This window comes from Neophocaena asiaeorientalis, unplaced genomic scaffold (genome assembly GCF_003031525.2).
Source record: "Neophocaena asiaeorientalis asiaeorientalis breed wild unplaced genomic scaffold, Neophocaena_asiaeorientalis_V1.1 scaffold629, whole genome shotgun sequence".
Lineage (NCBI taxonomy): Eukaryota > Metazoa > Chordata > Mammalia > Artiodactyla > Phocoenidae > Neophocaena > Neophocaena asiaeorientalis.
The window spans coordinates 7,109,289-7,121,698 of record NW_020175468.1 but is presented as its reverse complement, the minus strand read 5'-3'; the positions used below and the strand labels follow the sequence as shown (position 1 = coordinate 7,121,698).

The 12,410-nt window shown below is 46.2% G+C and overlaps 1 protein-coding gene across 1 annotated transcript in view; it reads right to left on the bottom strand.

Moving 5' to 3' along the window:
• LOC112415372 (cytochrome P450 2F5-like) overlaps positions 1-12,410 on the bottom strand; it is a 37,482-nt gene that overhangs the window by 4,978 nt on the left and 20,094 nt on the right. Inside the window, 1 exon segment of the mRNA XM_024768299.1 lies at positions 213-373. Coding sequence (XP_024624067.1) covers positions 213-373 — 161 coding nt within the window.

Sequence of the window (12,410 nt, the reverse complement as noted above, 5' to 3'; positions counted from 1 at the left end):
GTGTGTGTGTGTGTGTAGCGTGGGGCGGGGGCTATGTGTAGGTGGAGCCCCTGTGGAGTGGGCAGGGCCGCATACCTCGGGGGCGGGGTCAGACAGAAAGGGGCGGGGCCTTGCAGGGCCAATCGCAATTCCTTCCCTGCCCACTGCTTCCCCTATATCCCTGGAAGGGCTGGACCCCCAACCCTCTCGCCCGTGGAACTAGGCCTCCTGACCTCTCCCCAGGGCCTGCTCATGATTTGGGACTTGTCATTGATGGGGTGGATAAGGGTGAGCAGACGCTTATCGTCGTAGTCGAAACGGGTGCCGAAGATCACGGAGCAGATAATGTTGGACACCGAGGGGCTCAGCACAAACTTGGGGTGGAAGGGCTCGCCTGAGGGTGAGCGGCTAACGGGTCGGGGAGACGCAGTGTGCAACACACCAGACCCCAGGCGGTAACACCACTAGCAGCACAGAACACAGGCTCCTGGCCACCTAACATGCAGCATAACAACACCCCAAAAGTATCTGGCAACACAGCACACGACACAATATTACACACAGTGTCTGGCAATATTACACGCAGTGTCTGGCAATATTACACGCAGTGTCTGGCAATATTACACACAGTGTCTGACAATATTACACGCAGTGTCTGGCAATATTACACGCAGTGTCTGGCAATATTACACGCAGTGTCTGGCAATATTACACGCAGTGTCTGACAATACTACACGCAGTGTCTGGCAATATTACACGCAGTGTCTGACAATATTACACGCAGTGTCTGGCAATATTACACGCAGTGTCTGACAATATTACACGCAGTGTCTGGCAATATTACACGCAGTGTCTGGCAATATTACACGCAGTGTCTGGCAATATTACACGCAGTGTCTGACAATACTACACGCAGTGTCTGGCAATATTACACGCAGTGTCTGACAATATTACACGCAGTGTCTGGCAATATTACACGCAGTGTCTGGCAATATTACACGCAGTGTCTGACAATACTACACGCAGTGTCTGGCAATATTACACGCAGTGTCTGACAATATTACACGCAGTGTCTGGCAATACTACACGCAGTGTCTGACAATATTACACACAGTGTCTGGCAATATTACACGCAGTGTCTGGCAATATTACACGCAGTGTCTGGCAATACTACACGCAGTGTCTGACAATACTACACGCAGTGTCTGGCATACTACACACAGTGTCTGGCAATACTACACACAGTGTCTGACAATAATACACGCAGTGTCTGGCAATACTACACACAGTGTCTGACAATATTACACACAGTGTCTGGCAATACTACAACCTCACTTGGCAATGACACACAGCAGCACAACCTAACACCCAATGATCTGACGACCCAACGGATCACGGAAAGCAACATGAAGCCAACACATCCCTGCATTGGCCATTACATGATAGCACGGCCCAGCAAACTGAACCTGGAGTTAAATAGACATAGTTTGGATCTTGGCTTGGACTCTTAGTCTAGGCATGACCTAGGTGAACCGACTTCCCTTCTCTGAGCCTCAGTTTTCTGATCTGTAAAATGGGTGTGTTCTGGAGGGTCTGGTCCGACTGGCAGTGGCTGCTCCAGATGTGTGCTCAGGAGCTCTGAATGTGTCTGGGGGTAGAGGGGCTGCTCTTAAATCATCTCTGTCCACACCACCTTGCCCCCCTTTTTCCTAGTTCTCCCAGTGACTTTTAATCCCTCCCATCTTCCTGCATTATTTGCATGGGTCCGGGGCTCACAGCCAGCTGCAGTGATGCCCTGAGTGGGTTCCTTGGGAACCCCACCTCCCCCTCCTATAGGCTCACCTCAGCTCTTCTCACTGTGGCCAGTGGTGTCCATTTGCCCTGGATTGGGATGAAGTCTTCTCCATTTTTTTGCCACTGGGGACCCTGGATCTGATTCTGGGTCTGGTTTGGGGTTACAGAGCTCTGGCAAAATGAAGGGGCAAGGATGGGGTCAGGATCTCTGTCCTGGGCAGAAGTTTTCTCATTCTCTGGGGGCCCATTTTCACAACTCTTCTCACCCTTTTCTGTCTCTTGCCATTTGTCTCTGAAATTCTGTATGCGTCTCTCTTTGCTTCTGCTTCTGAAACTTTTTGTCTCTTTTTATGTCTCTGTCTCTCTCATTCTCTCTCCCTTTGTGTCTCTGGGTCTCTATCTTTCACCCTCTATTCCATCTCTAATTCTCTTTGTGCCCTTTCTCTTTCTGCTTCTTTCTCCCTGTAATCTTTCTCAGTCACCATCTTCTCCTGACTGTCTGGGTGTCTCCCTGTCTCTTTTTCTTTCTGTCTCTCACACCTCCAAGAGCTGGACTGCAGTGGACAGGACTGAAGCCAGGCTAAGGTCGAAGGAGGATTTGGGAGAAGGGCGGGGCAGGCAGAAGCCTCAGGAGAAAGGACCTCAGACGTGAATGGTACCCCCGCTACTGCCCACGTACACCTCTGATCTCTGGTGGCCTTGGCCTTGCAGCAGCTTGAAGCAGCAGTTCCCAGCCAGTGATTGTAGTCAGTTCGCGGTGGTGAGAGCACCGAATCCTAGCCATAGACCACTGGTCAGTGGTCAGTGACAAGGCCCCTGGCCCTTCAGCTTTGCAGAAAAGAATTCCCACAAAGATGGAAAGTAGTGAAACAAGTAAAGTTGTTATTAGGAGAAAAAAGTACAGTACGTGTGGATAGACACACGGGCAGACTCAGAGAGTCATGCCCTTGTGGCAGTTTAAATCACTTATTTCTTCCAGGTTTCCTTTGGCCAATCATTTTGATTTGCCTGGCTCAGAGTCCATATTCAGTTTATCTCAGGACCTTGCCATGTGTGTATGCGCATCTCTTAGCCAAGCTGGATTCTACCGAAGAGGTCTGTGGGTAGTTAGCATCACTTACTGTGGGGTGGCGCCCCCTCCCATTTTGACCTCGAAGGAGCTTTTCTGTGCATGTGTAGTCGGGAAGGTCTCTTGACTTAGAGAATGAGAAATAAGTGGTCTCTTATCTTCTATCTGGGTAGGGCCCAGCCTCCTCCCTCGATTGTCCTGCTATGCTTGTCTTGGAGTATTGGTCCACAGGGAACAAATCTCCAATTGATTTACCCTGGGGTGGGGGGGCATTTACCTCCTGCCTCACCTCCACCTCCGAGGCTGTCTTAAGCTCCCCACCAGCTCTGTCTGCTCTTGGCTTCCACCCCAGAAACTGGCCACAGTTACTCAACTCCTTGCTAGGTCAGGAGGGCAGATTGCAAAAACCTGGAGTTGGGCTAGGACTCCAGTTCCTGGAGGTTAGGGTTGGGGAGACAGCCCCAGAGGTCAAGGGTCTGGGAGGCCAGGTGGAGGTGTTGGTGACCCCCCAGGTCCATTGGTGGACACGATGGTAGTTTTCCCATGGGGGAGGGGGAGGAAGTGCTTGGAGGTTCTGGGGGATTTGACACCCCAGTCCCAGGCATAGGTTGGGATGGAGGTGGGGCCCATGCTATTATTTAAGTCCCGGAAAGGCAGGTTGGGGTGAAGAGGGGTGAAGGCTTGATTACGGGATTATGTATTTCTAGTTTCCCCTGGCATCTACCCCTACTTCTGGGGGAAAGGAGCAGTACTGGATCTGCCTGAACCCCATAAGTGACATTTCCCTGACCCTAGAACTGGGTTGAGAGGGGCCTGATGGGACTGCCTTACTGGGGAACTTGGGATTCACGAGAAGGGGAGTTTTAAGGGGCTTTGAGTTCTTCTGGTGGTGTGACTTGTTCTCCTGCTACAGAGGGAACATGGGGTAGGGAGGGATGTATTGTGAGTTTCCTTAACCTTGGCACTATTGACATTTGGGCTAAATCATTCTTTTTGGGTGGGGGGACTGTCCTATGAGTGGTAGGATGTTTAGCAGTAGCTCTGGTCTCTACCCACTAGATGTCAGTAGCAGACCTCCGCCCAGCTGTAAAAAAAATCAAAAATGACTCCAGTCATTATCTAATGTCCACTTGGGGGCAAAGTCCAACCCAGTTGAGCAACGCTGGTGGAGAAACTGAAACACACCAAGGGCAGCTGAACCTTCCTCATCTCTAATTAGCCTCTCCTTGAGCCCCAACTGTTACACTTTTTCCTGTTCCCTCAAACCTCCATGACCCTTTCCTTCCACATCACTCTGCTGGTGGTCCCATTTCTTATCCCATAGAGAAAATAGCAATTGGAAGAGAATTAGCCACTATCTCCACCACTACGCTCACTCACCTACCAGAATCTGAGCCACATATGCGCCTTCCGGCTTGCAGGATCTTAGTTCCCCGACCAAGGATCAAACCCATGGCCCCTGCAATGGAAGCACAGAGTCCTAACCACTGGACCGCCAGGGAATTTCCATAAATGTTTTTATGTTTTCCCTGTCCCAGCCCTGGAATCAACCACTTCTCGAAAAAGTCCTGATTCCTTGTATTGGAAGATGGTATTTAGAAACCAAGATCTGGGTATTAGCTGGGCTTATTGCTAGTGGGATATCCTTGCTTATTGGCCCTCTCAGTGGACAAAACTTGGAGAGTTCTCTCTCTTTCTCTCTCAAAAACAATTCATATTGATATCTCTGATTTCGATCTAACACACAGGGTCCATTCTAGCTTTCCCTATTTGAAAATTCTTTTTTAAAAAAAATTAATTAATTATTTTTTGGCTGTGTTGGGTCTTCATTGCTGTGCGAGGGATTTCTCTAGTTGAGGCGAGCTGGGGCTACTCTTTGTAGCAGCGTACAGGCTTCTCATAGTGGTGGCTTCTCTTGTTGCAGAGCACGGGCTCTAGGCATGCAGGCTTCAGTAGTTGTGGCACGCAGGCTCAGTAGTTGTGGTGCATGGGCTTAGTTGCTCCACAGCATGTGGAATCTTCCCAGACCAGGCCTCGAACCCATGTCCCCTGCATTGGCAGGCAGATTCTTAACCACTGCACCACCAGGGAAGTCCCATGAAAATTCTTTCCTTTCTAGCAAGAATTTGACTCTCATTTTTTTTTTACAATATATTTACTTATCTGTTCAACTTTCATATGTACATAAAATAGTCTCACAATTGCTAACCCATACCCAGTAAGAAATAAATTTACTAACTAGAGTGTAGTATTTGTGGACAGTTATTTTTGTCTTTAGACATACAATATACAGTCAAGTTTCTTTTTCCCAAAGTTACTTCAGTTAGTTCTTTTCATCCCCACCCTTTTTAAGTAAAACAGTTAGGTAAATACAGTATATAATTGGTAATACAGTTAGGTTCAGTTGTTACAGTTTGTATTCCATTTTGAGTTCCCCTACATCCTGGTGGGTTTTTTAAATTTACATATGATAAAATTCACTCTTTGTGCTGTACAGTTCTATGGGTTTCGACAAATGCATAGAGTCGTAATCCTACATACTCACAGTGAAGGAGGCGTTTGAGGGACCCTGAGTCCCATTATCCCCTTCTAATTCTATAATATATAATAATTTTGCTGACCCCAGAACTGTGATCAGATGTTAGCCCAAATCCTGGATCCCATGAAAGAATAGAGTTTTTAGCAGTTTTTATCTTTCTGTGTTCTGACTGCAAGATCTCCTGCTGCAGAAGAGGCACTGGAGGGGTTGCAGGAAGAGTTCGGAGAATTGTTGAGGAGCCTCAAGTCTACAGTGTCATGAGCTGCAGGGAAGGGAGACTGAAGGGCAGAGTGAGGGAGAAGCTGAGGGGTAAAGGATGGGCCTGAATAATAGTTTCAGTGGGAAACGTTTTTGCAAGTGTTTGGCATGGGCACTGACCAGTCAGAATGGTTGCCAGCCTTTGACAAGAGTATGACTGCCAGAGTCTACTGGGTGATTCCTAGCACTAGAGCTGCTTGTTGAATAAATGAGCTGCATATTGAATAAATGAATGAACTGTGTTTTTAATTTGTTTGTTTTGGTTACATGCTCTCTAAGCACCCAAGTGCTCCTCTAGGTTGGGTATCAAGGAATAGGGGGAGTTTGGGGATAGACGTCCCAGGGCTGGCTTCACCATCCCACAGTGGAAGGGAACTCTTTGAAGGCTCCAAGCTCCTCTGCACTGTCCATGAGAATGTTTTTTTCCGTGAGAACGTTTCTTCAGAACGTGGTACCTGGACAGCACCACTCTGCACCTGGGTAGGTGGGCTGTGCACAGGGGCCATACTAGATGCTATGCCTGGGGAGGGAGGATGGAGTAGCCCCAAAGGACACAGCTCCAGGTTTTCAAAGGAATCAGAAATTGGGAGTAGTTAACACACCAGTCAGAATGGCCACTGTCAAAAAGTCTACAAATAACAAGTACTGGTATGGGTTGGGGGAGAAAGGAACCCTCCTACACTGTTGGTGGGAATGTAAACTGGTGCAGCCACTTTGAAAAACAGTATGGGGGTTCCTTAAAAAACTAAAAGTAGAGGGCTTCCCTGGTGGCGCAGTGGTTGAGAGTCTGCCTGCCAATGCAGGGGACACGGGTTCGTGTCCCGGTCCGGGAGGATCCCACATGCCGCGGAGCGGCTGGGCCCGTGAGCCATGGCCACTGAGCCTGCGCGTCCGGAGCCTGTGCTCCGCAGCGGGAGAGGCCACAACAGTGAGAGGCTCGCGTAACGCAAAAAACCCCCCAAAAAACAAAAAACTAAAAGTAGAGTTACCATATGATCCAGCAATCCCACTCCTGGGGATATATACGGAGAAAACTCTAATTCGAACAGATACGTGTACCCCAATGTTCATAGCAGCACTATTGACAATAGCCCAGACATGGAAGCAATCTAAATGTCCATCGAGAGATGAATGGATAAAGAAATTGTGGTATACATATATATACAGTGGACGATTACTCAGCCATAAAAAAGATTGAAATAATGCCATTTGCAGCAACATGGGTGGACTTAAAGATTATCATATTAAGCGAAGTAAGTCAGACAGAGAAAGACAAATGCCATATGATATCATTTATATGTGGAATCTAAAAAAATGATACAAATGAACTTATTTACAAACCGGAAATAGACTCACAGACATAGGAAACAAACTTACGGTTACCAAAGGGGAAAGTGGCGGGGGGATAAATTAGGAGTTTGGGATTAACATATTCACACAAACTATATATAAAATAGATAAACAACAAGGAACTATATTCAATATTTTGTAATAACCTATAATGGAAAAGAATCTGAAAAAGTATATATACCTTACGTATAAATATATGTATAATATGTATAGCTGAATCACTTTGCTGTACGCCTGAAACTAATACAACATTGTAAATGAAGAAATTGGGAGGATTTGGTGATGGAACCAGAACTTGGTTGACTCAAAGTACTCTTCTAATACCATGTGAAACACATTTTAAAAAATCTGCAAGCTGGGTTTAGCTCCACAGACTGTATTCTCTGTTCTCCCGGCTCATCTGTTTGGGTCATTCCCTCACTTCATTAAGGTGTTTGCTCAAAGTCTCCTCACAGAAGCCTGCTCTGACCATTCTATCAGAAAGAGCCACCTCCATTCCTCTGCAGCTGTTACCTGCTGTATTCCCTGAGGCACTCACTACTCCCTGACATTAGAATAGACACGTGTTTATCTAGTTACAGCCTCTCTGTCCTCCTAGAAAGTAAACCCCGAGAGAGCGGGACTTATGTCTGTTTGCTACTATGTCCACGTTGCTTGACACATAAGTGCTTGAGGAATGTTTAGTGAATCGGTAGATGTTATGGAGGTGTGGACTCTGGAGTGAGGCAGACCTGGGCATGAATCCCAGCTCTGCCTCACCCTTTCTGGGTGTCCTAGATAAGGGACCACTCCTTTCTGACCCTCAGTGACCTTGTCTGACAAATGGGGATGTTGGTCTCTGCACCAAAGGGTTGTTGAGGGAACTCAGTGAACCCAAGCATGTCACAAGCTTAGCAAAGCACCTGACAGTGTGAACAGCTGGTACCTGAGAACTGTTCTTAATCTTTCCTGGGCCTCCCAAAGCCCAGGTAAAGGTACCCTGATATTCTCTCCCTGGGTGAGGCACGGATGAAAAGGGAGGGAGAATTCCAAAGAAGAGGCTGAGGTGCTTTGTTCAGTGTCAGTTTACAGCCCTGAGGCTGAGTTGTGCCCCAGTCCTGAACCTTTCCTCTATGTCAGCGGCAGGTGAGGGTGAGAGAAGGGGTGGAGAGAAATGAGAGTTCCAGTCCCACCAAGCACAGCCCAGCTCTGAGACCCCCTTGCCACCCCAGGAAAGCTTTAGAAGGGGTTTGAATCATTGCATTCTAGAACCTGAGAATCCCAAACCCACCCCACTGACATTAATACCTGGATTCTTACAGAAGGGAGCGAGAATAAATTGCCCCCATGTCCACCAAATCCTTTCCTGAGCCTACGTCCTTCCCTACATCTGCCTGTGGGAATGCAAGGTGGCACTATCTCTTTCCCCTCTGCTCCTGGGCACAGGGAGCTCCCTGAAGAGAACACTCACATCCCCCCATTACAACCCTGGGGACTCAGAGACACTCCCCCTCATTGTTCCTTCAGCCTCTCTTTGGCATGCAAAGGGTCAAGGGCAGTGGGCGTGTGGCTTCCTTTTTCAGTCATAGACTTGGAGAGTTGGCCTGGAGTTGAAAGCAGAGATAGGGGAGCTGATGAAGTGAAGACGGACTTAAGGAACGGGGGATTTGGGTGGGGCAGACGGAGAGGAACTCCCCCCTCCTTCTGGGAGCACATCAGTGCGGGTGAGAACTACCCATCAAGCGGTTCCACTACGTAGAGCAATGGTGACTGGAATACGCAAAGGAGAAATCGAGAGGAGTGCACACTTGGAAGAAATCAAACAGCCACAGATGTTCCAGCTCAGCAGAACAGACGACAGGTGAATATTACTGAAGGACTGCGAGGAAAGGCTACACATGCAGGAGCTTCAAAGAAGGGGGAAGAAGGGGGGGAAGGGGCACAAATCAGAAAAACACAGGAAGGGAGTTATCACACAAGCTGACAGTCAAAGGCACACTCCGGGAGGTGGAAGACCCTAGAGGTGAGAGTGAAAGACAGATGGAGAAGGGGGCCTGATGAAGCAGCCCAGATCACTTGCTGGTCGTCTCTCGGGTCACTGGGGGGATTTAAATGTAGGGGGGAATGGACCTAGAGACTGTCATACAGCGTGACGTTAAGTCAGACAGAGAAAAAATACCGTATGTTAGCGCATATTGTGTGGAATCTAGAAAACTGGTATAGATAGTATTATTTGCAGAGCAGAGATAGAGACACAGATGTAGAGAACAAACGTATGGATACCAAGGGGGAAAGGGGAGGGGTGGGATGAATTGAGAGATTGGGATTGACATATATACACTATTGATAGTATGTATAGAATAGATAACTGATGAGAACCTTCTGTAGAGCACAGGGAACTCAACTCAGTGCTCTGTGGTGATCTAAATGGGAAGGAAATCCAAAAAAGAGGGAATGTATGTATATGTATAGTTGATTCACTTTGCAGTACAGTAGAAACGAACACAACATTGTAAAGCAACTATACGCCAATAAAAATTAATTTAAAAATAAAATAAATGTAGGGGGAAGGATTTGGGTATTCAAAGGCTTTGAATGCTGGGCTGAGGAGCCCAGAATTTGTTTCCTAGGTCCCTAAACAAGGATGCTGAGCATATCACTGTACACAATGTCTAACTCTTGGTTGACTGGTCGAGACAAGCCTAGGAATCTCCTGGCTGAGAGCGGAGGCAGAGGGGACCCTCACGATGTCCATACTCAGAGGATGAAGGAGATGAGTTTACTGGGGAATTAGGGAGTGGTGCAACAGGGGAAGGATGACTTCTCTCTGTGACCCGGTCTCCACCATCACGGACCCTGTCAATTTCTACCCCAATCACAACTTACCTCCTCTTCTGCCTCTAGTCCCCAGCTCCTAGGTGGAACCAGAAGAATCTTCCTCAATACGACCATGTCACTCATTAATCAAGTCAACAAGTATTAATCGAGGACCAACTAACTACAGTTGACCCTTGAACGACACGGGTTTGAATTGTGTCACAGGTCCACTTGACTTGGATTTTTTTTTCCAGGAAATATGTACTATATGTACATGATCAGGGTTAGTTGAATCTGCAGATGTGGAACTGAGGATTCGGAGGGCCGGCTGTAAAGTTACAGGCGGATTTTCCATTGCCAGGAGGCAGCTCCTCCAAACGCTGCATTGTTCAAGGGTCAACCGTAGTTACTGGGAATACAGCAAAGAAAACAGAAAAAAAAAAAAAAAGAAAGCCCTGTTCTCACGGAGTTGACACTCTAGTTGGGCTGTCTCCTGTGTACAGCTGTGAGAATTTTTCTAGGGTCGATCGCCGGAAGTGGAATTGCTGGGTTGCAGTATATGTGCAACTTGAACTAGGCTAGGCATTGCCAAATTGCTCTGCAAAGTTAGCTTAACTAACTTATACTCCCACCCACAGTATATAAAGATTCCGGTGTTGCCCTTCAATATTTGTTCCTATCAATTGTAAACTTTTGCTAATCTGATGAGTGTGAAATATCTCGTTTTAATTTACCTTTCTCCAGATGATTACCGGGTTGGGCATTTCATGTGTGTATCGGCCACTCCCTTTCCTCCTCTGTGAACTGCCTTTTAATACCTTTTGTTTTTTTTCTTGTTGGTTTATAGGAGTTTAGTCTGATCACTAATCCTTTGTTGGAAGGGCCAGTCCCTTTTTTTTTTTTTTTTTTTTTTTTTTTGCGGTACGCGGGCCTCTCACCGTTGTGGCCTCTCCCGTTGCAGAGCACAGGCTCCGGACGCGCAGGCTCAGCGGCCATGGCTCACGGGCCCAGCCGCTCCACAGCATGTGGGATCTTCCCGGACCGGGGCACGAACCCGTGTCCCCTGCATCGGCAGGCGGACTCTCAACCACCGCGCCACCAGGGAAGCCCCGGGCCAGTCCCTTTTTAAAAGCTCGTCTGACTGGGTCAGGTCCTCCCAGGATAATCTCATTTATGATTAACTCAAAAATCAAGAGATTTGGGACTCTAATTACATCTGCAAAATCGCCTTTGTCATGGAATGTAACAGTCAGGGGAGTGATAATGCCATCCTATTCATACATCCCGCCCACACTTAAGGGAAGGGGATTATCTGGAGGTATGGGTCATGTGGAATCATTTTCAGAATTCTGCTTGTCACAAATGTTGTAAGAAGTTAAACAATTTTTTTTTCTTCTTAAAGGAGTTTTTGGTCTCATAGATTCTACTTTTTTTTTTTCTCTCACTAGATTACCAGTTATCGGTTTATTATAAAGAATATTAAAGGATACAAATCAACAGGCAGATGAAGGGATACACAGAGGGAGGTCCTGAACAAAGGAGCCCCTGTCTTCGTGGGGTTTGGGACCTGGCACGTGGAAGCGTTCTGGTTCCCTAACTTAGACGCTCTCTACTGTTTTGTTTGTGTGTGTGTGTGTGTTGTTGTTGTTTTGTGCTTCACTCATTTCTGCTATTTGAATGCCAGGCTGAGGAGCCCAGACTTTGTTTCCTAGGTCCCCAAACAAGGATGCTGAGTGGCCACACTGTACACAATGTTTAACTCTTGGTTGACTGGTAAAGGCGAGTTTAGCAATCTCCTGGCTGAGAGCAGAGGCAGAGACCCTCACGGGTTTCTTTCTTTGACCTTTTAAAAAGTCTTGCTCTGTAATTATTTTTTAAAAATTTCCTGTATTGGGTGCTGACTTCATTAATTTTCAGTTTTCTTATTTTCATATAAGCACTTCTTTCTGAAGTCTGTATCCTTTAAGTATTGAGACGTAATGATTTCATCATTCAGCTCTAAACGTTTTCAATATCCAATATGATTTCTACTCGGTTCATTCATTGTATAGAAGTGTGCTTTAAAATTTCTGAGAATTTTGGTGTTTTTCTCTTTTTGTTATTGATTTCTATTTTTTTTTTACATTGTGGACAGATTGTATTGTCTATACTATTATTCCATGAACATTTATTAAGGTTTGTATCCTGGCCTGGTATGTGGCTAGTATTTGTAAAATTTCCATGTGTGTTTGAAAATAGTGAGGGTTCTCTAAGAGTTTAGGGTCCTCTAGCTGTTAAATGGGTCTACCTAATTAAGCATCTTTTTCAAATATTCTATACTTTTACTATTTTAAAAAATCTGTTTGATTTATCAGTTACTCATGGGGATAAGTTAAAGTCTTGTAATTTAGGGCTATATTGTTATGTGTCAGGATTTTTATATTTTCCAGGTGCATAGGTCCTTTTTTCACAATATTCCTGTAATTCCTAATAATTTCTTTTTGCCATAGCGTCAATCTTGTTTCATTTAAGTATGTATAAGCCACATTGTCTTTTTTTCAGGAGACATTAGGCTAGTATACCCTCTCCTATTTATTTATCTTCATCCTTACTGTGTCTTGTGTGATTTATTTTTTATTCAATCTA